The sequence below is a fragment of the Centruroides vittatus genome, unplaced genomic scaffold (assembly GCF_030686945.1).
Source record: "Centruroides vittatus isolate TY-2023 unplaced genomic scaffold, ASM3068694v2 contig_854, whole genome shotgun sequence".
Taxonomy (NCBI): domain Eukaryota; kingdom Metazoa; phylum Arthropoda; class Arachnida; order Scorpiones; family Buthidae; genus Centruroides; species Centruroides vittatus.
This window is the reverse complement of record NW_027122558.1, coordinates 1150509-1177675: the sequence shown is the minus strand read 5'-3', so window position 1 is coordinate 1177675 and position 27167 is coordinate 1150509. Positions and strand designations below refer to the sequence as shown.

At 30.2% G+C, this 27167-nt stretch overlaps 1 protein-coding gene across 2 annotated transcripts in view; it reads right to left on the bottom strand.

Annotated features, from left to right (window-relative positions):
• Nucleotides 1–27167, bottom strand: part of LOC136982556 (G-protein coupled receptor-associated protein LMBRD2) — a 100264-nt gene that overhangs the window by 15777 nt on the left and 57320 nt on the right. For both annotated transcript variants that reach the window (XM_067279054.1, XM_067279055.1), the window contains exons 12-14: nt 24559–24667; nt 17543–17744; nt 10851–10955 (exon numbers count right to left, since the gene is read on the bottom strand). In XM_067279054.1, coding sequence (XP_067135155.1) covers nt 10851–10955; nt 17543–17744; nt 24559–24667 — 416 coding nt within the window. The remainder of the gene's footprint in view (nt 1–10850; nt 10956–17542; nt 17745–24558; nt 24668–27167) is intronic.

Genomic DNA, 27167 nt, shown 5'->3' with positions numbered 1-27167 from the left:
TGCAAATCACCACTGGTCAAAAGATTTTTGGTAAATGGTAGAAATCTTGCTAGAAGTTTGTAAACTACAAAATATTGAAGTTCAAGTACTGTACCTCAAGTATCTGAAAATGTACTTTTCAGATAATATGCTGTTTGATTAATTAACATGTTCAGTATGTTCTATGTTAATAAAATATTGCATTTAATCAGAGTTTTTTTTAATTAAGCAGCATTCAAAATGAGCAGAACTAATCTGTATTATTGCTGTCAGCCTGTGGTGCCTACATTCATCCAAATCATTATTAAACAGCAACAGTTTCATCCTCAATGTTTTCGGCCTAATTTATAGACTATTATCAGACGTTTCTTTAATATCAAATTATAAAACATTTGTCTGTTATTGAAAAGTTTTGAAATATTTCAAAAAACTTGTACCTAAAAAGGATTTTTTTACTAATTTATTCTTTCATACTAAGTAATGTTATTGACTTTTGTGAAATGTATGACTTTTTTAGTAGTAAAATTTGAAAATTATCAAACTGTATATTAAACAGATTCAAAGATTATTGTAATGAAAAGTTTTTTCAATATACAAAATATTTAGTCATCATTTTACGTAATAATGAATTGATAATATATATATATATAATACACGATTAGTCGGTCACGACGGTCACTGTATATATACAGGGTGTATTTTTTATCTTGAGACAATGAAATAACTTAATTGGATTTCATTATTTTGGGAAAAAGGTATAGACAAAAGTTGTGGGGTTTCAAAGAGCCAATCAATTGGTGACCTTGGATGTGACTTTGACCTTCAAGGTCATTTGAGAGTCGAGTCTATTTTTTTTTCAATGGGGAACACATATTTTTGACCTTGGCAATAGAAAGAGCGGAAAATTTCACAACTGTATCCGGTTGTGAAATTTCCTTTGACCTTATGGTCTAGGTCAAAGGTCAAGATTATTTTAAGATTTAAATTATAAGCTTTTTCTAATGGGAAACCATACTTTTTATTACTGGAATAGGCAAGGAGGTAAAAGTTACATTTTTTCATGACCTTATTACTTTGATCTTTAAAAGCATTCACTACTTTTAGCACTACCCAGGAGTAACAATATGGACATAGTGGTTTTCTCCTCCCTTTGAGATGCTTATTTTCGGTGCGTTCTCTTGCCTCTCACAATCACAATGCTTGTTTTTGGTGAGTCACTTTACTTTTCTTCATTGTTTGAGATGCTAGTTTCGGGGGAAAATTTTATAACAAATGTTCAAAATGATGCCCTTCCACTTTAATGCATTTGTTGAGCCGCACTTCAAATTATCATGCTTGAGATGACTTTCAGAGGTCAAATTTGGGGTACTCAAGGTCATGGCTGATTGTGAAATTTTCCACTCTTTCCATGTAAATGTAACTTTTATCTCCCTGCCTATTCCAGTAATAAAAGGTACAGTTTCCCATTAGAAAAAGCTTATAATTTAAACCTTAAAATAATCTTGACCTTTGACCTAGACCATAAGGTCAAAGGTATATCAGGTTGTGAAATTTTCCACTCTTTCCATTGCCAGGGTCAAAAATGTGTGTTTCCATTGAAAAAACAGACGACCTTCAAATGACTTGGATGTGACCTTGACTTGAAGGTTAAGGTCAAGGTCACCAATTGATTGGCCCTTCAAAACCCTACAACTTTTGTCTGTACCTTTTTCCCAAAATAATGAGATCCAATTAAGTTATTTCATTGTCTCAAGATAAAAATACACCCTGTATATATCTTATAGAAACTTTTCCTGACACTTGGAGTCTTATAAATTAAATTATAACTATCTTAGAGTAATCTCCACAAAACTGACAAGCAAAAATACAAAATGAAAATATATTGAAAACAGAAGGAAATCTTACAAATTAACTTCACCTAACAGTCATCAAGAAAATTCTACATTGTCAATGGTACTTGAAAGTCTTGCTTTTTACTTCACTCGATCCTTAGATCCACCTCATTCGATCTTGAGCTTTACCTCCTCCTTATAGTGCAGTTGTAATGATGTTACATGATTAAATCCACTCAACCCTATTACATACTCAAGTGGCTAACATTTGTTTTATTCATTTAATTTTATAATATAATCGAGATGGGTTGATAATGATGATTATGATAATAATAAGTGCAGAGCCCAAATGATTAGAAGGTAAAAGTTCAAATTTGGTACACAGAGTACGTCACAAGAACGTATACTAAGAAGGGATTTTTCGAATTTCTCCCTGGGGAGAGGGACAGTATTAAGGCTTACTGTGAAGAACTCAGTTTCTATTATACTATTTTAGATGCAGTTTTTTGCGTTTTTGACTGCATTTTAGTAGAGTATGCTATTAGAATGCACATTGAAAAGGGATTTTTGGAAATTCCACCCCAAACGGAAGAAGGGAAGAGAGTTAATTTTAGTCAGTATAAAACGTAAATAATAAAGAAGGAAAATAAATAGTGGCATATATAGCATATATTTTTGTATATTACATATATAGTATACAACCCAACTAACAACAATGAAGGTACAGAGCTGCGAGAAGACAGCAGGTAAATCTCCAAAAGATTGTAAACTCAGAAAATGACAAACAAGAAACAGTACAGCATGTAACAGCAATGTCAAAGTATGTAATATAGTTGGGATCAAATCTGGCCAAGCTGGCCATGACCTGTAAATCTTGTTTATGTCGGTGTTTTCGATTAATTACAGCTACCCAGTGTAGGGTAGGTTACTGGGATAAAATTGTTATGCACAGCATTGTAAAAAATTGTAAATAGCATGTAACAAAGTATGTTTATTAATTGCAAAGCAGATGCTTCTTTCCCACTTTTCTATCTCACTTTACTTCTTCCCTCTACAGAGGGATTTCTAAAACCCTTCTTTCCAACTTCCTAGGGCAGATGTCTACGAAACACAGACAGATCCTTTAATCTTTAAATAAATAAATAAATATACATTTTGGCAATTAATAAATATTTTAATCATTTCCACTTTTCAGGTAACCCAAAAACAATAAATCCAAAATAAACGAATTTGAATGAATATTTGAATTTGTTTCAAATTCAAAAATTTGAAATATTGAATTCGAAATATAATGTTCCAAACAAGTTCTTTTAGATTTTAGAATTTAAAATTAATCATTTTATTCAAGTAAGGTTATTATCAAGTAAGTTCACTCTCTACTATAATGAAAAATTGGCTATAAATTAATAATCTTAATCTTTGCTATCTTTACTTTTTGCCCGAGCAACGCCGAGCTTATCTGCTAGACTATTATAATTTTTCATTGTTTGTATTTGGTAGCAATTGAGGCGGGAGATCATACTTTTAACTTCCTGTGGAAGTCTCTTCCAAGATGTCGTTTCAGGGTTCAATGATGGAATAGGTTGCTTCCAGAAGTCATTGGATGTGTTTGTTAATAGCGGTCGCTCTGCATCTCCACTACTACAAGAGTGCACTGTTGTTTTTAGGCATTTAGGAACGACGGTGAAAGAAAGAAAGATGGCAGCGCCTGCACTATCGATAGTATTGTTCCGTCTCGACACCTATCAACTTTAAAATGCAGCCTTCTCATTCTAATTCCAAATGTTTCCTCCATCACGATACTATCATGATGGAGGAATCTAATATTCTAAAATATGAGCTTTTAAAGGAAAACAAAAAGGGTCCCAATTGTAAAACTTAACGAAAATAGCCACGAAAAAATTATAATGCCAGCTACCATTCGAAAAAAATTTGAAAAGACACTTACATCACTGCGTACACTAACTTGCACTTTCACAACTTCTAAATTTTCATTCATGAAACCACATAATGGACCCCAAAACAAAACTATCTGAGCCATGGAAGACGCCATGTTGCTTTCCACTGTAAACTACTGCTACGAGCAACCGTTTTTGCCGTTCGACGGCGTGCACTTTGACCGAAATTTAGAAACATGATCTGCAGGAATTTTTAAACGGATGTTGCTCACGCGGAGTTATGCAGAGGAATAAAAGAACATACCCATCATAGTAAGGTGAGTTTAGAGTTTAAAATTTTGTCCAGGCAAGATGCGGTAGTTTATCCTTAGTGAAATAAAATGCCCCAAAATAAATAAGAAAATAAACTAAAAATAATCCCCAAACAAAATATAATGAGTCGGCATTGACTACTTACATGTTAATCACAATCTTTAGGTTTTACACCATATTGCTTAGTATCCTCTATATAGCTGAAGTCTCTATAGGGGATTATTTTTAAAAACATGTATACCCAAGGTTTATTTGAAATCCCAAGTTTTTTTTTAGGCTTATTACCTTGTAACAAGAGACAAATACGTAAAAATTGAAAGAAATACCTCAATTACTTGTACATTTTCAGAACTATTAAAACTGTTTATTGATTATATTTATGAGCTACAGTTATAACATTTGAAATAACTATTGCTTTCATAGTTAATCTAATTCAGCATCATCTGATTCATTTGTTACAATGTTGTTGTTGGAATCAGGATCCTGACTACTATACTCTGATTCAAGCTCACAATCTCCAATTTGAGTTTTCCTAATTACCCTTCGGCTGATAAACTCTCAATTGTGATTTTTCCATGCTTGGTACTCAACAATATTTATAATTTTACTTCCGGAACTGTTCCTATGAACTTTGGAATACAATGTGCTATTTGATTCTAGACAATTTGAAGAGGTAGAATTTTATAATTAAATTTCTTACCTTTCTCGCTAAACTACAACATTTTGTATTTTGCATTATTTCAACATGCTTCCCATGCTTTTCAACACGAGGTTTATTTTTAACAGCACTTTTGTTCTCTGGGATTTATTTGAATTCCAGGGTTTAATTGAGGAAATTTGGTAATCTTTTTTTTATGAAAATGTTTTCTACATGTCCAGAAATGTCATTATACCAGATATGGTTGCATTTGGACAGTTAAATCTCTCTCTAGATAAAATTAAATAAGGATAGTATTTTAATTATAATCATCCTGTATTTCATACTAAACTAAACCTGATAAAATCACTGATCACTGACTTTATCACTGATAAAATAATTAAAACATTGTTTTGTCTGTTATTTATAACCAATAATATATTTTTTTATTTTTTACTCTTTTCCTGTGGGCACTAAGCAGACATTTTTAATTGTGCCCATCACAAATTCAGCCAGGGCCACAATAATGAATGGTCAAGTGATGAAGGACAGGACCAGACATATCAAGGACAGACCACCACCTTGGAAAATTGCTGGATTCTCTTACCTGGATTTAACCTCAAGTTCTCCATAGTAGTAAAGCAATGTCTTAACTGCCTCAGCCACCTCAACTGATTATTGTATAATATCTTACAATCATAAACTTTTAACAAGTTGTTTATGCATAACTAATTTATGCTGTGTTAATTAAAAAACATTGAACTAATTTAAGTCTAACTTCAATACTCTTTCTGGAGGGATAATGAAAGACAACTGCTCATGTAACGTTTTATAAAATAAAACATATATATATATATACTTGACGGTCAATATATTTTATAACTAACACACACACACACACACACACACACATCACACATATGTAATATTTTTATTTACTTTGAGAATAATTTGAATTATGTATGAATCATAAAATATTTTCAATTAAAATTTAAAGTAGAAAAATTGGTTTTTCATTTCATGAGCAACAACTATAACTGTGGTAAAATTTGAATAAGCTTAGCCAAATTCAGTTTTATAATGTTATTAGAATGGATTCTTACTATGCAATATTGCTGCACAATAAAATACTTTCTTCAAAGATTCCATTACCAAAAATAGTTTTTATTCTTACGAATGACAGTTGAATTGAATTAGTATTTACATAAAAGTAATCATATTAAAAATTGATGTCAATGGTAATTATAATCCAAACAAAAGCAACTAAGATGTAAAAATATTGTACCACGTAAAAAATTATGACAATTTGGATGCAGTCAAATTTTTTCTTGGGAGTTTTTCTTTGATAAAGATAAACTTGGTGCTTCAAAGCAAAATTAAGAAACATTAATACAGGTAAAAATCTTGTGGGTACCACTTCAAAGCACAAAGGTTATTTTTACCAACAAAAAACTGCTAAATAAACTTTGACTGTCATCCATATTGTCATAAATATTTTACTTGGTGGAATTTTTTTTATATCTCAGATGTTTTGGTTTGGATATCATTTGTTTTTGGTTAACGATTGTGTTATTACGTCGAGATGTACGGTTTGGTCGAAGCTTGGCAACGCTTTGATCAAATGGTTTTCGATACACCTTTTAGTAAAAACATTATAAAAAAAAATTTAATTGGCATAAATTTGAGCTTTTGTTATTCTGGATACCATTTTGAATAAAAAATCATTTGTTTTGATGCAATTTTATCCTTATGACAGAAAATTAAGTGATAAAAGTAAAATTGCTCTGTGGAGAACTCCGGTGAACTTTGACCTATCAACCCCGAAGTTTGCCAGCACCTCACTGATAACGAAAAAGACTTAGGTTAAAAATTTGAACTTTCCAGATACAGTAGTTTTTTCTATAGGAGTGTCTGCAGTGCTGGTTGAAGTAAAGAAAAAGCAAATACAGCTTTTTCAGCAATGTTTGCACTTTTCAAGTGCTTATTATTTTGTCAACCTTTTTATAGAAAAACCTGAAATTTGCACATTATCCAAGAAGACAAGTATCTTTCCAATGAGATATTCAGAATTCCAATACAGTCTCTCCAACCTTAAAATTCCCGGTACATAAGACGACAGTTAACACATAAACTAACGTTTTCGATCCTCCACCGAGGTCTTCGTCAGGTTCGTTGATCATGGAATGCGAAAAGAATCGAACGCTTTCGAAATTCAAAAAAATCGAATATCCCCGCGTGCAGTAATGACGAATGCTACATCGTAAATTTAATAGACAGGAGTAAAAACATGATTACCACTGCGGATGTATCTCAGAGGCATATCGCCACGCGCACGATAATACGTTACTTTCCTTGAAATTAATACATTTCCCCGATTTGGTAGCCTTGTAAATCTCAAGAGTCTCCAAAGCCCTGATGTGGTCCGTCTTAAACGACTTCTTAATGAGTCTGGTGTTATCGAAGTCTGCTCTTATATCGGGGTCCGTAGCGTACGTCGACAGGGCGGTGGTGTGTCTTTTTTTGGCCACATCATATCTATGCTCAGAAACCCTTTTTTGAACAGATCTCTTGGTAGACCCAATGTATACCAGGTCCCTTTGGAACCTGCGATCTCTTATCGGGATACTATACACCCCTGGTGCCCTTAACATATCTGATTTGTCTTTAGCGTTTCTGAGAAGCGAGTAGATAGATCGCGTCCTCGAGTATGCCAACTCGGTGCCCTTCCTTAGCGCTATTTCCTTGTACAAGGAATGCAGACGTTTGTTGTATTGTACAACCGTGCGTTGGTGTTGGTCGGGATTCAAATTAGACTCACTCCGCACCGCGGAGGCGTGTCGCGCTGTACTTGTATCAGGGAAATTACGGGCTAAACTACGGATAAGGTTACCTCCGTACCCATGACTAGCGGCAATGTCTTCAATGTGTTTAAGCTCCGTGATCATATCTTCTCTTTTAGAATTATGGGTGAATGCCCTACTAACTAACGCCCTGAACGCCGCTATCTTGTATGGATATGGATCTTCAGACCCAGCGGGTATGTATATAGGCAGGTAGCTGGGTTTGTAGTACACCCGCGTCTCAATATTGATCGTATTGAGTTGAATGGTGACGTCTAAAAAGTGCACTCTGGTGTCTGATAGTTGATCAAGTTTGAGCGTTAGAACGCGCACGTCACGGTGTTTGATTTTCAGGCTCTGTATCCATCCATCAAACTCCAACCTTGCTTCTGCGCCCTTAGGGACGTCTTACTATCCAAGTACAACGTTCCAGCACACCGCAAGCATGTACTTGAGCTCACGCATCTAATGTGCTACAATTCGCTGTTTAGGTTCGGCAATACCACATATCTACAAAAGAGGGGAGTACCCATGGGGAGCCCTATTTCGGGCGACCTATGCGAATTAGTGTTACGGCGGTTAGAGAGGGAAGTCATTTCCAGGTTCACACCTGATATTATTTTGTACCGTAGGTACGTGGATGACGTGATTATCATATGGAAGAACGAGCCGAAGGTTGATGATTTTTTGCACAGCGTAAATGACAACCCGTATGGCCTAACGCTCAAACTTGATCAACTATCAGACACCAGAGTGCACTTTTTAGACGTCACCATTCAACTCAATATGAACAATATTGAGACGCGGGTGTACTACAAACCCGGCTACCTGCCTATATACATACCCGCTGGGTCTGAAGATCCATATCCATACAAGATAGCGGCGTTCAGGGCGTTAGTAAGTAGGGCATTCACCCATAATTCTAAAAGAGAAGATATGATCACGGAGCTTAAACACATTGAAGACATTGCCGCTAGTCATGGGTACGGAGGTAACCTTATCCGTAGTTTAGCCCGTAATTTCCTTGATACAAGTACAGCGCGACACGCCTCCGCGGTGCGGAGTGAGTCTAATTTGAATCCCGACCAACACCAACGCACGGTTGTACAATACAACAAACGTCTGCATTCCTTGTACAAGGAAATAGCGCTAAGGAAGGGCACCGAGTTGGCATACTCGAGGACGCGATCTATCTACTCGCTTCTCAGAAACGCTAAAGACAAATCAGATATGTTAAGGGCACCAGGGGTGTATAGTATCCCGATAAGAGATCACAGGTTCCAAAGGGACCTGGTATACATTGGGTCTACCAAGAGATCTGTTCAAAAAAGGGTTTCTGAGCATAGATATGATGTGGCCAAAAAAAGACACACCACCGCCCTGTCGACGTACGCTACGGACCCCGATATAAGAGCAGACTTCGATAACACCAGACTCATTAAGAAGTCGTTTAAGACGGACCACATCAGGGCTTTGGAGACTCTTGAGATTTACAAGGCTACCAAATCGGGGAAATGTATTAATTTCAAGGAAAGTAACGTATTATCGTGCGCGTGGCGATATGCCTCTGAGATACATCCGCAGTGGTAATCATGTTTTACTCCTGTCTATTAAATTTACGATGTAGCATTCGTCATTACTGCACGCGGGGATATTCGATTTTTTTGAATTTCGAAAGCGTTCGATTCTTTTCGCATTCCATGATCAACGAACCTGACGAAGACCTCGGTGGAGGATCGAAAACGTTAGTTTATGTGTTAACTGTCGTCTTATGTACCGGGAATTTTAAGGTTGGAGAGACTGTATTGGAATTTATTTGTACCGGTAATCACGGGTGAAGACTGTCTTTCTATATTCAGAATTACTATAAGTATTTGGAGGTAAAGAAATTGGCAACTCTGATTCCTGTATATAGTCAGTCAGTGACTTTTTCACTTGGCATGGAATCACTGCCATGACTCTTGATGAAATATAATGAAATACACTTGAAAAATTTCAAGAATAATTAATTTTTTGGCGACAACCCATATTTCATATATATATGATATAAAACACTTAAAATGAATAATATATACTTAAAAATTATATTTTTATTCTAAAAATACCATAAAATAATAATAAGTGGAAAGTAACTATCAATATTGTCAAAAAATTATTTTATTTAACAATGTCAGTAGTTACTTTTCATTTATTATTGTTATTTTAAGCTTATTTTCATCAAATTTTTGAAATTCCCTCTCAATATTTCTATCAAATTTCATTTATCTGCATTTGAAATTTGAACATGTGATAATATTTATTTATTTTTTTTTATGAATATAATTGAATGTTTTTAAATACAATGCTAAGCTACAAATAAAATTAAATACTGAATGATCTTTTCCATTCCATTAATATCCAAGAAATCAAAATGTATAAAAATAAATAATAAATGAACATGTTATTCAGATTATTAACAATAATTTATTAAGCATAGACTATTAATAATTTATTTAATAGTCTTGTAAATTTTAGCTGATTTTTTTCGGAACAAAAAATTTGTCCAAGTATCTCTTCCAAAATAAATTAACCATTTTCAATATAGAAATCTAAAATGCTTCCCTATACATAAAAAAGTAAAAATAATATATTAATAAATACAAAATAACAATTCAGTTAATATGTTATTTTTTTAATACTTACAGTTGAATCTGATTAATTCAAATTATTGAGTACTTTGTATTGATTATTACTCTCCTCAAAATTTGTACTTAAAATTAATGTTTAAAAGTGAGTTAATTCAAAAAAATTTTTACTATAAATTTAAATTATTTAAAGTCAATTTTTCCTGTTTTAGTGACATTTGTGTCTAGAGAGAGTTGTTATGCTATATTTTTACGACGTCCAAGTGTGGAACGCGAAGAAGTTTCTCTTTAGCTTAAAAAGTCGAAATGATTAAAAAGGTAAAAATGAAAGTAAGAAAATATCAAAGATACAGACTATTCTGTATACTAGAAACATAAAAAATATTGTAAACTTTCAAAAACAAGTAATTCAGATTTTGATATTGCAAACTTTTTGAGATTCAAAATTAAGAAGATTCAACTGTACTAAAATTTTGAAGCAATTATTGCTGTGATATCTATGGAACAATGTTTTTGGGATTAATATTTTCTTTATAGGATTTTTTATTTCTAAACTGAAAATATTTATTGAATATGTTTCAAATTCCAAAATAGTTTCAAAGCTTCATTAATTGAAAATCAATATTAAATTCAAAAATTGATCAAAATTTTTATTAAAAGCCTTATAAACTTAACATGAAAAATATTTTATAATCTATTATCAAAATATTTTTAGACTAATTTCATACTGTGATTTCTCGAAGAATCTTTTCTGTTATATGCCGAACCTCCGAATCTCGTGTGAAATTGGCGCCGTTGTTCTCCTTCTTCTAAACGCTGACGCTTGTTCTTTTCTGTATTAAAAGCATTTTAAAGAAATCGTTAATTCCGACATATGCACTATTAACTATACACGTAGGACGTTTCAAATAACGAGCTACTTCGTTTTATTTTAAATTTATAAGTATAAAATTTAAATGTACGATCACTTTCGCCAAAGACAAATTTAAAATCACTTAGATCACATTTCTTAATGTACAGAACGTTAAATAGAGAGAGAAGTACGGTAACGAGAATCTTGATCGATTCTCTTTATATGGTGTCGAGTTCTCAATTAAAAGAAGTAACATTTATTGTTATTAAAATTTAGTTTTTCTATATTTAAAAAAATCATTTCATTATTTTCCAATAAAAAAGTTAATTTTTGAATGAAATAAAATGACAGAAAATATCATATGCAAATGCATTCATCTGATGAAGAACGATTAAAAAAAATTAATTTTTCTTTCATATTAAGATGTCATAGAATATTATTATTTTGAATTTCAATTTGAAAACAATAAAATCTGCTGGCTTTCTATTAAGTTATTTTTAAAAAAATTTTAATAACTTTCAGTGTATAATAAAGATAAGATATAAATAGTAGTATGTACTTTCAACAATTTAATAAAAATTAAAAATTTTTTTTATAATTAAAATTATATTTGCTTAGAATCAAATATTTATTTTTAAATAAAATTATTAATATTCTTGTTTATTTGCTTTAATAAACTTTAAGGTGAAAATCAACAATCCATTCTCATCAGAAAAGTAAACTAATATAACCAAATTTTATTTACATAGACCAATATTCACAGTCATAGATTATGAATAGGGCTAGATTTATATGCATTTAAAATCACAATAAATGTGCATATATAAACACAAAAAATGCCAGATACAGAATATAAATGTTAAAATGCTCATAATATGCTTTATACACATTAAAAGCACCAGTAATACAACAAAATTTGTAGGTTGAAATGCATAAATATTTTATACTTCTGTTTACAAGTAAATCATTTAACATCTGTTATGTCATACTTTTTAGGAAACAGGAATAAACGTGTAACAATAGACGACACGAGGAATTTACAAATTACGACATCGCAGAATACGTAATGATGTTCCAATTAGAAAGCGTGAAGTCGAGTCAAATTACGAACAAAATTACATGCTCGATAGCATTTTATACTTTCCTTTTCTATTTAATCAATTGTTATTGAAGTTATTTCTATATATACAATTGTTTACAAGATGTTTGAAGATGACTGAGTTAACCTAGCTTCTCTCATCCTTTATTTTGCTCCTGATTTAAAATAGTCTATATTTTTGTTTATAGCCTCATACAAATGGCAAAAAATGAGTAAATGCTGTTGAAATTTGAAATAACATTTGAAATTTGTGCACGCATCTGTAATTTGATGAGAGTGATATTTCTCACAAACTATAGATGCACAGATAGCAGAAAAACTATAGATCATTTTAAAAAATTAGCACTTTCAATCAGGCAAACAAATTTATAAATATAAAGCAAATAGTTAGTCCTGAAAATGATCAAATCTGTAAAATATGAAGAATAAATCATAAATGCATATTTTGTGTGTGTTTTTAAAAACTTATAAAAAAAATATGTCTTATTGGAAAATCTTAATTTGATGCACTTGGACCCAAATTGTATTTATATCAAAGTTTCAAAATCATAACACTTAAAGAAAAAAATATGCATGTGCAATCAAATTATGAATTAATAAAATGTGAAACCAGACTATACGGTCGACCTTCTCTAATCCGCCTCCTTATCCACGGCAAAAATTTCCGAGAATGGAACGGCTTGAATCTAACAGACGTATTCCCCTCTGAATTTACTACGTGCCATCCACCACACTATTGGAAAAAGATAATTTCCTAAAATATGGTTTTATTAGCAGGTTTAATGTATTTTATTTACAAACTTCACAAAGTACACTTGGATCAAGTGGATATCCGGTTCTCTCGGCTGTTCGATCCTCGTGGAAGTGTGGATTAGTTTGCTCAAGTCGGGCTTTGATATGAAGCCACTTCACTTCCCAAGAAATGTTAACGTCAGGGACATTCTATCAGAGTTGGAATAATGAGACAAAAACGAAAAACTTCATAGCCAGGTTAAGTGAGAAGGGAAGGTCAAGCATGGTAACTCAGAAATAGACTCAATTTGTGGACTGACTAAGTAAACACTTTTGGTACTGTTGTCATAGATGAGCAAATCCAGGCAAATGATTTATGCATGAAGCTCAACATGGTAGACTTTCACTGCAATAATGGCTGGTTATATAAGTATAAAAAGCATTATGGGATTGCAAAAAGAGATTAATGGGGGAAACAGATCTGTCAATCTTCAGACTATTGAGAAAGATCAGCAGAAGTCACATGAAGCAATGAGTGAGAACAATTTGAGACACACACACAACATGGATGAAATGTCTTTCTTTTTCTGTCTCCCTCCCAATGCAACATTGCCTTCTCGTGAAGTGAAGGGATCAAAAAAACTCGAAGGAGAAAATTACCATTGCCTTTTCATAAATGTTGATTGAAGTGACAAGATGAAACCAATGGTAACTGGAAAAATCAAAGAAACCTCAGTTGTTTCAAGAAATTCAATCCAGAGCTTTATGTCCATTTTTGCTAAACAAAAGCTAGATGACATCAACCGAATTCAATGATTGATTGACTATATTTAACAACGAAATGAGGAGCAAAAGACAGTTTTGCTCATCCTGAACAATACAACTTTTCATACACATGACAATCTCAATAATGTATGTTTGTGCTTCTAACTCTACATCAATATACCAGCATCAAGTAGTTGCAGTTATCAGATATTTCAAAGCACACTATAGGAATTTGCATTGCAAACTAGTCATGCATAAAATCAATGCTGGAGATCCTGACAACTGGGATTTGCTTGTGTTATGGATATTGACTGATAGCAATAGTTTGGCATAAAGTAACTTTAGTGACAATTTCCAATTGTTGGAAGTATTTTGGTTTCTCACATCCTGATGTCACTGAAGATCAGACACTGCTCTTACCAAAAGTCCAGGAGCTTTCCAATTTTCTGGTTACTGATTGTTCTTTAGTTCAAACAGATGCTATCCTTCAAGTTAAAGACAAATGTACGTACAAGTTTGGCAAGATGACTCAATGAATTTGTGAATTTGTGCAGAGAGAAAACAAGGATATGCCATCAGATGACATTGATAAAGATGATGATTCTGAAATTCTTTCCATTAGAAAACTGCTGGAGTATCTGGGTGAAATTCAAAGGTTTTCCAGAAAAAGAAATTGGCAAAACTGTATATCATGGCAATTGCTTACATGCAATGGTATGCAAGAAAATTAGTTTCAACACACACACACACACACACACACACACACACAAAAAAAACTGCAAGCAAAAATTAAGGATTTTTTAATTGAGTCAGTTAAAATATCTGTAAAGCCATATCTCTATATGTAAAGCCATATCTCTGCTAAATGTATCCATGATAATTGAAATGATATCTAAGATGATTTCAAAGTTAATATTATATCCAGTGTACATGATGACAAGACTTACTGTAATAAAAATTACTTACAAGATAAAAATCTTTTTGTCGATACCATTGAATTTCTCTAATCCCCACCCCCTGTATATGCCCAAAATTCTGTGTGAAGAAAGGTGAATAAATTAGGTAGGTTCAACTGTATTTAAAATTGAAAAGGCAAAAAATCATACTGAACAATATGTAGTATTGTTCAGTATGGATTTTTGTATTTTTTTAATTTTAAACTGTTGTGATATATTTCCTAATGATCAGTTTTACAATTATAGGTTTTATTATTATTTTGTGCTTAAATCAATTGTTTCTAAATTTATAAAATTCTATTCTACAACTATTTATATATATATTTCATATATATTCATATATATATATATATATTTCAATAACATATGTAATATGATGAGACCTCATACTTCAAACAACTAACTTCAAACACTTCAGAGTTTGAATGCAAAATTTGACAAAACTTTGCTTCGGAGTTTAAACAATGCTCTCGAAAATTCGAAATGCATGCACAGTGAAAAATGCACTTGAAGTGTAAAATAAGCTTCTGAACTAAAAATACAATGTCAAATTAGCAATAATGTGAAAATTAATTTGAACACGCAGTCTGTCCAAAACTGGAAACCAAAATTTCTAATCTTCCAGAATACAAAAATTTGATGACCCAACCTTTCTTTTTAGGCTGCTTGGCCATCAAATTTAAAAATGTCCTTTAAAAAGCACAGAAAAATATCCAATTAAAATTAGAAATTTAAAAATTGGAACTGCCAGATCTTACAGACATCTTCCATTTTCTTTCCATCCTTATCACTCAGTGATATTTGAGCTTTATATCTACTGAGGAAAAGGTACTGGTAAATGTAGATTTTTTAATCTTTCCCCTTGTGACGAATTTTTGTTAAATGTCACAACTACTGTTATAATTAAACTTCTATGTTAAATAGGAACAGATGTAAAAAAATACTCAAAAACTTTCTGTTCAATCCAATATCACCTTTACTTATTAATCATGGCATCCAAGAAGTGTGTAAAGCAACAAAATGTAATAAGTTAGAAGAAGGCCGTAATATTGACGACCGAGACAAAAAAGGAAGTTAAGCGATACGTGCACGGCAGATCCGGCCGCCACATTTAAGATGCCAAAGTCGACGAGTCGACGGCGTGCGACCACTAAATGCATTTTTCATTTTATTACACGGTATTTACGTGCTTAAATTTATTATTTCACCATTTAATTGTGTTATTTTTACCTTAAATTATAGATATTTGCAGCTTTAAATTTATCAAAGTTGGTATGGTTTAGGATTCATAAATAAATTAATTCACTTCCATTGTTTCTAATGGAAAAAAATTGCTTCATACTTCAAACGATTCGAAGTTTGAACATCCTCCTGGAATGAATTAAATTCGAAGTAAGAGGCACCAATGTATATTAAAAGGCCTTTTAGTAAGATTGAAAATGTTAGTGATAAAAAGTTTTATTTATGGTATACTTGTTTTTCTAGCTTCAGTCAAAGAATTGATAACAATAACAAAATTTAAGTAATATCAAAAATTTTCTTTTTCAAATTGTTTTAAGGCAATATACATTCTATTTCTAAATAAATTTAACATTTTCCAGTTTATTTAGATTACAATTTTATATTTATAAATGCAAGAATAAATAAAATCTTAAATATAAAATTTATATATCTAACATATCATACTGATTACAATTAATCATAGTGTCATAAGATTAAATGTTCATAAAACCATTAACATCAGAAAAAAATGTATATTTTAAAAGTACATGTAAGTTTTATAACATCAATATTTTTATTTTTAAATTAATTATAAATATTTTTAAATATCAAAAGATACATTACAAAAGTATTTTCTTCCTTCATTTCAATTCATCATAAATCAAGAGTTCATGTTTATTCTATGTTCTAATATTAATTATACTGTTTGTCATATTGGTTTTTAGTAATAAATGTTTGCAAAAGATACAGAAAAAAAATCTAATAGAAAATAAACAAAACAAAGACTTTTGTTTTGTAGAATTTCATATCCTAACTCATTTTTTTAACAATCATCTGTTTCAAAAATAAAATAAAAAACTAAAGTTAAAATATATGTAATTATTATTATTTTTAAAAAATCAATATTCTTTATTGAAAAATATTACTTTCATTTCTTTGTTTCATTTGTAAATTGTATTAAGTTCAACAATCTCAAATTGAGCTTAAATAGGAATAAGAACAACTCAATTACTTTTGAAAATGACATGTTGATCATTCCATTTAAAATCATTAAATATTTAAACTCTTAAATTAATACTGTTAATTGATTTTCTATAAAGTTTTCTATTTTGAAATCCATTTCTTTGATGTTTTGAACTAAATACACAATAAACAAAACATTTATAATAGAAGAATTAAAGAATTAATTCAATATTTTTTTCAAGTAAAGATATATTAACAATGAAATCATAATATGTATGGTTAAAATACAGATGAGTGTGCAAACTTGTAATCTTATAATTACCTTTGGTCTTGATAAATATATTAAAATATGTATAATGTTGAAACCCAATTTAACTTCTATTGTTAAAAATTTGTGAAATTCTTCTTCTTATTTAGTAAATTTTTATGTTATATTTAAATTAATTAAATTCAATTATATTTATGAATACCTTGACAATCCAGTGTGTTTATACAACTGCTAACGTTTTCGACCCCTTCGGGGTCTTCGTTAGCAGTTGTATAAACACACTGGATTGTCAAGGTTTTTCGTGGAAGAAAGAATTATAATTCATCCAGTCTACAGTAAGAAGTATAGTTATTTATGAATACGTTACTAATTAACACTGACAATATTGTTTATATTAAACAATTAACCTTTTCTTCGTAGTAATAACTATAAATGTTACTTCGATTTGATTTATTTAAAATTATTTTGTCATATATTTTTAACTAAATTATATAATTATTTGAAACAATAATATATTATTTATGTATAATTTAATAATAATTATATAAATACTATATTATTACCTCGTTTTATAAGTTCTCTTCCTTCTTCGATCAGGTCGGACGTCATTTCGTCGTCTCCCAAAAACTGCTCGAAGCCCAGCATGTGAAGAATTCTACTTCCGCAATTAAAATAAGTTGCCAAGCATAATAAAAAAATTGCCATCGGAAAATAAATGTTGAAACCGTCGGATATAATAGAAATGACATCCATATGACCCATTATCTAAAAAAGTTTTATCGATAAATTAATATCGAGTCTTCAAATCTCATTGTTTTACTAATTTTAAACAACGTAAGTAAAATATGGTAAGTAATAGAAAAACATTCATATAATTTTATTAGATTTTTTAGAATTTCAATTAAAAACTTCCAAATTTAATAACTGTATAATATTATAAAAAAAGTAATTTAAAGCATGAAAAGAAAATATACTTTCAATTTAATACTGTAATTCTTCAACTTTGTATTATAGAAGTTTATCCAAAAAAGCCAAAATAATGAAGACAAAACTATTTGTTTTATCTTCGTTATTTTGGCATTTTGTGCTTTATTTATTTTTCCTGACAATCACAAGTGGTTCAGTAAAAAAGTGGTACAAGTGATAAATAGTATAACTTGAATATAATAATAATAAAATTTAATATTGGTTAAAAAGTCTCATTTTATCAAATTAAATAGATTTATTTCCTTTCATATTATTGATATTTATTATCCTTCCATCTTTAAATTAATATATATTTTTTAATTTTCTATTTTTAAAAAGAAAACTATTTTGTCACTTATACTACTTTTCCACTCACCGGGGTGTGAGTTGGTTGTTGAAGGTGTTGGTGAACTTTTCGCAGAGCTTAACAGTTGTATTATAACGTACCAGGAAATTATAACCGTATTTTGGTCGAGTTAAGGATGTGGATATTCGTCAATAGATTGATTTTGGAATTAATCATATGCCTATTATTAATTGGTGGAATAGAACCTAATCCAGGTCCTCTTTCCCGTTCTCCCCAACATTTGAGTCAAATGGAGATGCAAAACAGGGGGCGTGGTAGGCCACGTAAGCAAAATTTTAAAGAAATAGTTAAAGAAAATCAAGTGGATAATCTATTGAATGAAGAATTTCTTCAAATTGAGGAGGAGTGCGGTGGAGGTAGTCTTGATACCACAAGATCTACGAAAATACCTGAATATTTTCAAGCATTAAGAGATAAGGATCCCCTGGTACAGGAAGATTCACAATACACACTAAAATCAATATACGAACTACTACAAAATAACTTTTCACAGCTTAATAGGGAAATTCAAGGAATCAAGACAGAACTTAATTTAATGAAGGAAGAAAAAAAGCATTTTCAAGAAGAACTAGTGAGAGTGTCACAGAAAATGGAAGAAATAGAGACATTATCTAAGAACAATAGCCATTTCAGAGGTATGTTCGAATTTGAACTAGATAAATTAAAAAATGAGAGAACTAATAGAAATATCATAATCATAAATTTTCCTTTTACTTCGACCGATTATGCTAACGAAATCAATCAGTTTATTAAAGAGGATTTGAGAATTAAAAATATCTCTATAGAAAGCTTAACCAGGATAAATTATAACGGATCTAACCGTATTGTGAAGATTGTAATAGATTCCTTGTATAATAGAAACTTGATATTAAAAGAATTTTGGAAATTAAAAGCTAAAGTTAATAACGAAGAAAGGAGAAAAAATAAAACAATTTTTACAGCCGATTTATGCAAAAGATCCAGATTAAGAAGGAAAAAATTACAAACGACAATTAAACAAGAAAGATTAAAAGGTAACAAATTTATTATCAGAGATGACTGTTATATCATAGAAAATAAAATATTCACGTACGACATTAATTTAGATAAAGTAATACAATTAAATCAATTTCTTCCTAAAAATTACTTAAGTTCCTCCATTGAGAAATCCGAATAGTGATTCGAATATTTATAATGTTACAACAATAAACCCAGGAAAATTCGTACTGGATGAAAGAAAATCGGAAATACAGATATTCAATTAGTCAATGTAAATTTAACAGTAAATTTTCCTTCTATAAATACAAACTGTAATAATAATAATAAACGTCTAATGGGTTCTGGAATTTCCAAGTCTGTAAGGAAAGTTTCATAGTGTTGCCTAAGCTAATATGAAATTCTACTTCATCATTGGTTTAATAGTGACATGGTTATCTGGAATGCGTAGAAACTAAGGATTTTTACTACGAAAACATACATTGGCAAGGCGCGGTGTATTAGTGGATTGTGCATCTGTCTGGTGACCTATTGCTACTGGCCAAGGAATAAAGATAGACGAGCTATATCTTTTTCGATACAACTAATACTAAGAGGGAATTCCGAAAAAGTAAATATTGTAGTTACCTAGGCTTCACCTATACCAAGTTATGGAGATGAGAGGAAGGTTCATGTGACAGTGAGTTCTAGCAGAGTTCGGAACAATAGTATCGGCATATTATCGCATGAGGGAATTAAAAATCTTATAGGAACTAGGACAATTTAAAGGAGGTACTATAATTACATCATTTTAAAAGTATTAAAAAAATATGACAGTTAACCTTAAACAAAGTTGATATGATATTGTTATGGACGTAGGGATCTTTCCCAATTTATGTTTTGTTCTTGTTAAGAAGCATTAGTCCCAAAATGGATATTACTTCCGTGTGTTGTATATGATTATCAACGTAAATAGCAAATACAAATTTCTTCTCATACAGCAGAATTGTAACTAATTATAAGATATCCAATTTGTTAAAATTTTTGTAATTAAGTTATACAGCATCTTATTTAAAAGTTAAACCTTTCAATAATGAATATATGTCAATGTTAAACTAAATAACTAAGATATATTATATGGAACTAATATGTTGTAATATGATTGTGATTGGTTAATAATTGAAACACCCCATGTAACAGGTTCAATCCTATTACAATAAACATTACTTACTTACTTACTTACTTTTCCACTCACCTCTTCATATATTTTTGGATTGTTCTTTAAAAATTTATAATGGACTTAAAATTTTAATTTAAGAATAATTTCTGTATCTTCCATACAGACTGGTTATTGATAAGTAAAACATTTTATCATAATTTATTCTAAACTTTGTTGTAATGCTAGAACAATTATTCAAAGTGATATATAAGAAATTATTAAATGTAATGCTTTTTTGAATAATTAACTAAAAACTTTATTATTAATTAAACAAATTTGTTACAAAGCAGATTCCAGCTAACAAAAAATTTTAATTACAAAAATTAATTTAGAAAAGTTTAAAAGAAACAGAATGGAAACTTGTGCTATTCTGAGCTTTTTGAATCAGTTTTTTTCCACAGTTATAGTTTGTACTTATTTAATTTCAGATGATTATTATTTTTTGTACATTTTATGATGATTTATATAATTTGTAATGAATGTAAAATCTTTCAAATGCTTCATTAACCAAGCTCTAAGTAGCTGAATTCCTCAATGGTAACTTATTGAAAGTGATCATCCTCTAACTTTTAAAGCTATTGTTTTTGATACTTAGCAATTAAAAAGAAAAAATGAATAAAACAACTTGTGGATAATATTTGAAACTCTTCGTTGTTGGCCAAGTGTATTCCTACCAAATACACTTTTTATTTTATGAACCCATCTAATGTGTGTATATAAAAGTGGCAATTAATTTTACCCCTTTTAATATTTTAGAAATAGCAAAATTAATCCTCAACTCCTTGCTTTAATAGAGGATACTTGAAATACTTATTTTAAAAACAAAGTCCATAGCAAGTAAATGTTTAAAATTTGCATTCCTTATGATGTAAAGTAGTGCAGCAACTAGTATGGCTGACTCGAAGCATAACTGAATTACTCCTCGCAAGTGTTTTTTTCATTTGATCACTTGGTATGTATAAATGTTATGGACAAAGTGACTAATTGGTCATTATTTATAATGCCTAAGAAGGCTGCAGTCTGATAAATATTGAATACCATAATTTATTAAACTGATCAGTCATTATAAAGCTACATTATTATATTTGGGAAATTTGATTTAAAAAAAATTATTTCAAAGTATTTTAAGAACAACACCTTCTATTTTATGCATAATATTAATATAGGTATATTAATTACATAAAACTCTTTAATAATCAACAGACATTATAAAAATTAGAATCACGAATATAAAATGTTTACTTCAGTAATTTCTTTGCACATAGCTTTGACAAAATAATTTGTGAAAATTTCACTTACAAAGTGGAATATTTTTAAAAAAGTAAGTATTAAGTATTATTAACTGTACTAACTAAACTAATGTTGAAAAAAGAACACTTATTGCTTTTTTGAACGGCGGATATATTCCAAAGAATGCCACACAAAAAAAATATAGCTTAAAAAAAAAAAAAAAAATTACAGTAAATACATCTTACCAAGTATTTTTCTAAATGCTTGGTAAGATCCACAGCTTCAATGGAACAAAAAACTAAAAAATTTACTAAGAAATATAATGTTTTTTATTCTATCATCATTTATCATTGACATTATTCATATAAATATAGTAAACATAGATAGCATAGGAAACATAACATCAACATACAATATTCTCTGATACACACAGTACTGCATTGTACTTCAAAAGATAAATGAGGTCTTGATTTAAAAACATTTAATTTTAAAACAAATCTTTCTACAATAAGAATGACTTTTTTTCTTTTTAACACAACTTTTATCAAAAAGCTAAATTTAAAAAATTTTCAATAAACTGTTTTCTGCCCCATGTAAAAAAAGATTAGCTTTCTTTTGTGAACTACATTATTTCAAAATTGCCAGAAAGAAGTGACAAGTGTATTATTAACAAAATTATATATTTTGATCATAAAAACCAACTTAAAGGAAACTACTGGAATGTCATTTTTGATATACAGTGCACAAAACAGTATGTGGTATAGTTTGTCGAACGATCACTCCTCCGGGTTTTGTCGTCACTTTGCCCAACCGGATGATAGCAATATTCACACCGACCCGTCAATGTGACAAATTATGATATAGAACAAAAAATTTATTACAAAGGCTGTTATGTAATAAATGATCTTTGTGTTCATGCTTCTTGTTTCTTGCTAAAAAAGACAGGTCGAAATTTGCTTTAACTAACGATTGCCATACCAGTTCTCATTCTTGCCTTTTCTCATGAGAGTTATCAGACTCATTTATTAATAACTTAACAGTGGTTACAGTTGTAAAAAATGTATAAAAAATTAGAATAAATTTACAAAACATAACTGTGAAAAATAAAAAAAACTCTGCATTGTGGCAACATCCATCACTGCACCATCCATAGGCTGATTTTGTTTGTCATTATTCATAATGGCCAGGCAATATAAATAATGCCCATATTAATCACTTGGTCCATAACATACATATAAAGGCAAAATTTTCTTACATTTTATATGATGTTCAAATAAAGGAAAATAAATATGCTAATACATACAATGTATATATGAAATATACAGAATTAATTAGTTCTGATTAATTTGAAATATATTTTGTATCTATCAGTTTTCCTTGCTCTGGTATTTTCCTTTAATTAGATAAGTATATCACACACATTAAAAACAGTTGACCACAGAATTGTAGTTTGATTGTTTTGACATTTTAATATAATACACATCCCAAAGCCCTATGAATAGTAATAATCAACCAATGATCGCCTAAATGATCGGGTTATAATATGGCTATAATCAAATAATTATAATATAAATAAATTTGTTATTAGAGGTAGACCATGGAAGGTTATATCAAAATTTAAATATTTCTGGAAGCGAAGGTCCACTTGGGGTCCAAGTGGCGCAATTGATAGTGCGCCACACGGCAAGCGGAGGCTGCGGGTTCGTGCCCTGCCCGGGATTGGCTCTTTTCTTCCAGAAAGTTCTAAATTATTTATTAAATTATTAAAATTATAATTATTAATTTAGAAAAGAGATGGTACATAGCATCTATCTCTAATAGCAAATTTACTTATATTAATTATTTGATTATAGCCATATTATAGCCTGATCATTTAGACAATCATTGGTTGATTATTTGACATTTTAATTTATAAAATTTTATTAATGTAATTAAAATTAATTTCAATTTCAAAAAGAAATACAAATACTTAACTTCAAAAATAATATAATAATCTAAAAAGATAACTTTAAAATAAAAAAAATAAAACATTAACAAAAATAAACAAACAATAATACATAGTAATATTATTCAATCTTATGATTAATATAATATAAAATCTATAGAAGATGTAATAATTTTAAAGAAATCCAAATGAAACTAGAAATGTGCAAATTGTCATTATTAAAAGTATATAAATATATATTAAGTCATCTTCAGATAGAAAATTCAGGGATGTAGCCACATAGGGTGGCAAGAGATGGCATTTCCACACTAACCACCACTCACTGCTGCCTCCATACAAGTTAAAAAGTAAACGTGCAAAAACAGTCACAAAGCAGTTGACCACTGGATGAAACAGAAAACGGACACATCGGTCTCAAATACTAGGCTACATAAACAGCCATGAGGTAAAAAAAAATAAAATTTAATACCTGTTTTTGTTCTGCCATTTATTTATTTTTTTATTGAGCATTGTCACGATACAGTATTACTGATTTGCATATGACACATAAGGAGCTGTCTTACCGACGTGGCAGTTCCTTATACAACAACATGCTGCTAGTGATCTTGGTTGTGTTATTCTTACGTAACCTACCTACCTATTATATGTCTATGCAAACTATCAGAGATGTGGGTGACCCACACTCAGAAATTCTAGTTACATCCCTGAATATTTTAAGTTATTAAAAGATCTTGAAAATAAACAAAAAAATTAAAGCCAAAAACACTTTTGTGCTTAGATAAACATTTTTGATGATTTATCTGGAAGAAATTAATGCAAACTATCAACTTTTATACCTTTCCTGATCTTTTAAACATTATAAATATTCAAAATATACTTTAAAAAAATCAAATCTTACTTTTGTGTATGATGTCTCAACAAAAGAAGGATTCTTAGAAACGTGGCTATCCAAGTGGATAAGACCGAGGAAATTCAAGCAGAGAGGAGGAGTTAAGCGACATAATAACCTAAAAATAATTTATACAAAAATATAGTTTAATAAATTTGTGCATCTTAACATTCTAATAATCAAATTTAAAATTATTAATATATCAAATAATGAATTTTAAAATGGAAAAAAAGACATCATTTTTAAATTAAAAAAAATATTAGTCTTAATTTAAATGGTAAAACTTAAAACTTTTACAAACATTTTTTTTTAGAATTACAGTAAATTGTTAAGAGAGTATGAATTTATTACATCAAATTTTATTTACATATATCAAAAGGAAAATAAAATTCACATTAAAGAAACCAATATAAGCAATAAAAAATTTTTGTTTTAATAAGTCCAATCATTTTTGGTTTATATTCAATGTTCTTCATACAATTTCTCAACACAATGTAATTTATATTATATATTTCAGATACAATATATATACTGTTTATGTAGGATATGAAAAGCCAAAAGACAAGAACAAAATACAGTAGAGCGTCGATAAGAGGAACGTCGGTAAGTGAAATGGCCGTAAAGTGGAGTGATTTTCAGTCGGACTGTGTCGTGCTGAATCGAATGTTTTTGATACTAAATTTACTTCTAATGTATAATTTTCATGTTTTTTATATTCTTTAATATATTTATTTTGTTTGTACAAAATGCAGAAATAATTTTTAACGATACGATAGCCTCGATGATTATTATAAAAATTTTCGTTAGGCTTAAAATCGACGAAAATTCAACACGAAGCGACACGCGACGGAGAAAAATTCAACAGGAAGCGATACGCAACGGAGAAAAATTTGAACGTCGGACAGGTTAATGTATTTTTTCGTACAAAGTCGGAAACTGGAACAAATCATTAACTGGAAGGACCCCAGTCCCCAACTGGTTCCACTTATCGACGCTCTACTGTAATGTCCATTTCCACACCACAATGTCCTGGTCTGTCTTTGATCTCCTTTTCCTATCTTTCCTCTCTTAACTTCACAAATTTTGTTTTCCTTATCCTCTAATTGGGCAGATCCTTTCATTGGGATGTTCAGGGCCACATTTAGCCTTCCCTGACAACTCCTCGGTCTCCAAGGGGAAACAGTTTCATAAAATTTGAGACGAAAGAGGCTATCGAGGGCCCTCGTCCCAGTCACAAAGTAGGTAACCGAGAAGGGCTATCAGTCACTTACTTTTGTGATTTTATAGTGGTTATCTTTTACCTTTGTTATGTAATAAGACCCAAGAATTCTGGCAGGTTCTTTTGGGTGGGTCTGTGGAGATTCCATATGGACTACAGTAAACACACAGTCTATGTTTTCTGCAAGGCAATACTTCTTAAAAGCATCTGATTTAAAGTCGCCTCTTCTATCTGTGATAATATGATGTAGATTTCCAAAAGTCTCTTGTTGTGAAGCTAGTTGATCCTTAACTTCTGAAGCATTAAGCATCTTTAAGGGCTTCATGAAGTTTACTTGGATATATCCAAGTAAATTTCATGAAGCCATCAATGATGATGATAAAATACTTATATTGTTTTTAAATGTGGCTGTCACAGGACCCTAGTGGTCTAAGTAGTAGGCAGAGTATCACCTTTTGGATTAGGAATGAATGTTCCTTTCTTTTCTTCTTCTCTACCAGAAAACAACTAAAACAAGCTTATAAAGTTCTCTTGCAGTTATAAAGCTAAAGTTCTCTTTTTGTGTATATTTGGAATATAACATTCTGACTTGATTTTTCTATTATCTTTTTTATGCCAAAATACATAATATAGTAGGCAAAGTGAGGTCAATAACACACAGTGGCTGACATTAAGCTTTAAAACTCATTTGCTGTGATGCTGTCATGTTATGCTGATGAAAAACCAAAAATCAAATTGAATTTTTAACATTATAGTGACTTGAAAGTTTATAGATGACATTCCGTATTCAAAACTGTTTTGATTTGCAAATATAGGTTGATCTTTAGATGAGAAATGACTTTCTTAAAAACATTTAATTGAAGGTTTTAAAAAACAGACTTCTATGAACATAATAGTGAAGTATTGTCATTTTATTTTTATGTATTTCAATATCAAATGTTTTGGCATTAAAAGATTTACTTTTGAAAGTTAAAAAAATCTTTTAAATTAAGAATGTTTTTAAAGATTAGATTTCCAAATGAAGTTGTTCCAGAGAGAATACATTTTTAAAATTATTTCACATTATTTTAAACACAGCATTAAGTTAAAAATATACAATTACTAAATCATCAAGTTGATTAAAATTATTACAATTTATGACAAACTAATCAACTAATAATCTTGAAACATTATTCAGGAACTTTAACATATAAATAATTATACATATTGAGAGGATTTACCAATAACTCCCCCCCTAGATAATTTTAAAAAATATAACAATTACGAAAAAAAAAAATTAATATCTCGTCTTCTAATTCCTACTTTTTAATAAACTAGGCAATATTTTCTTCTGATCTGACTGTGTTGAAAAAAACCAATTATCCAGGAAGAGACAGCAAGTAGGAATTCCTCCTAGATG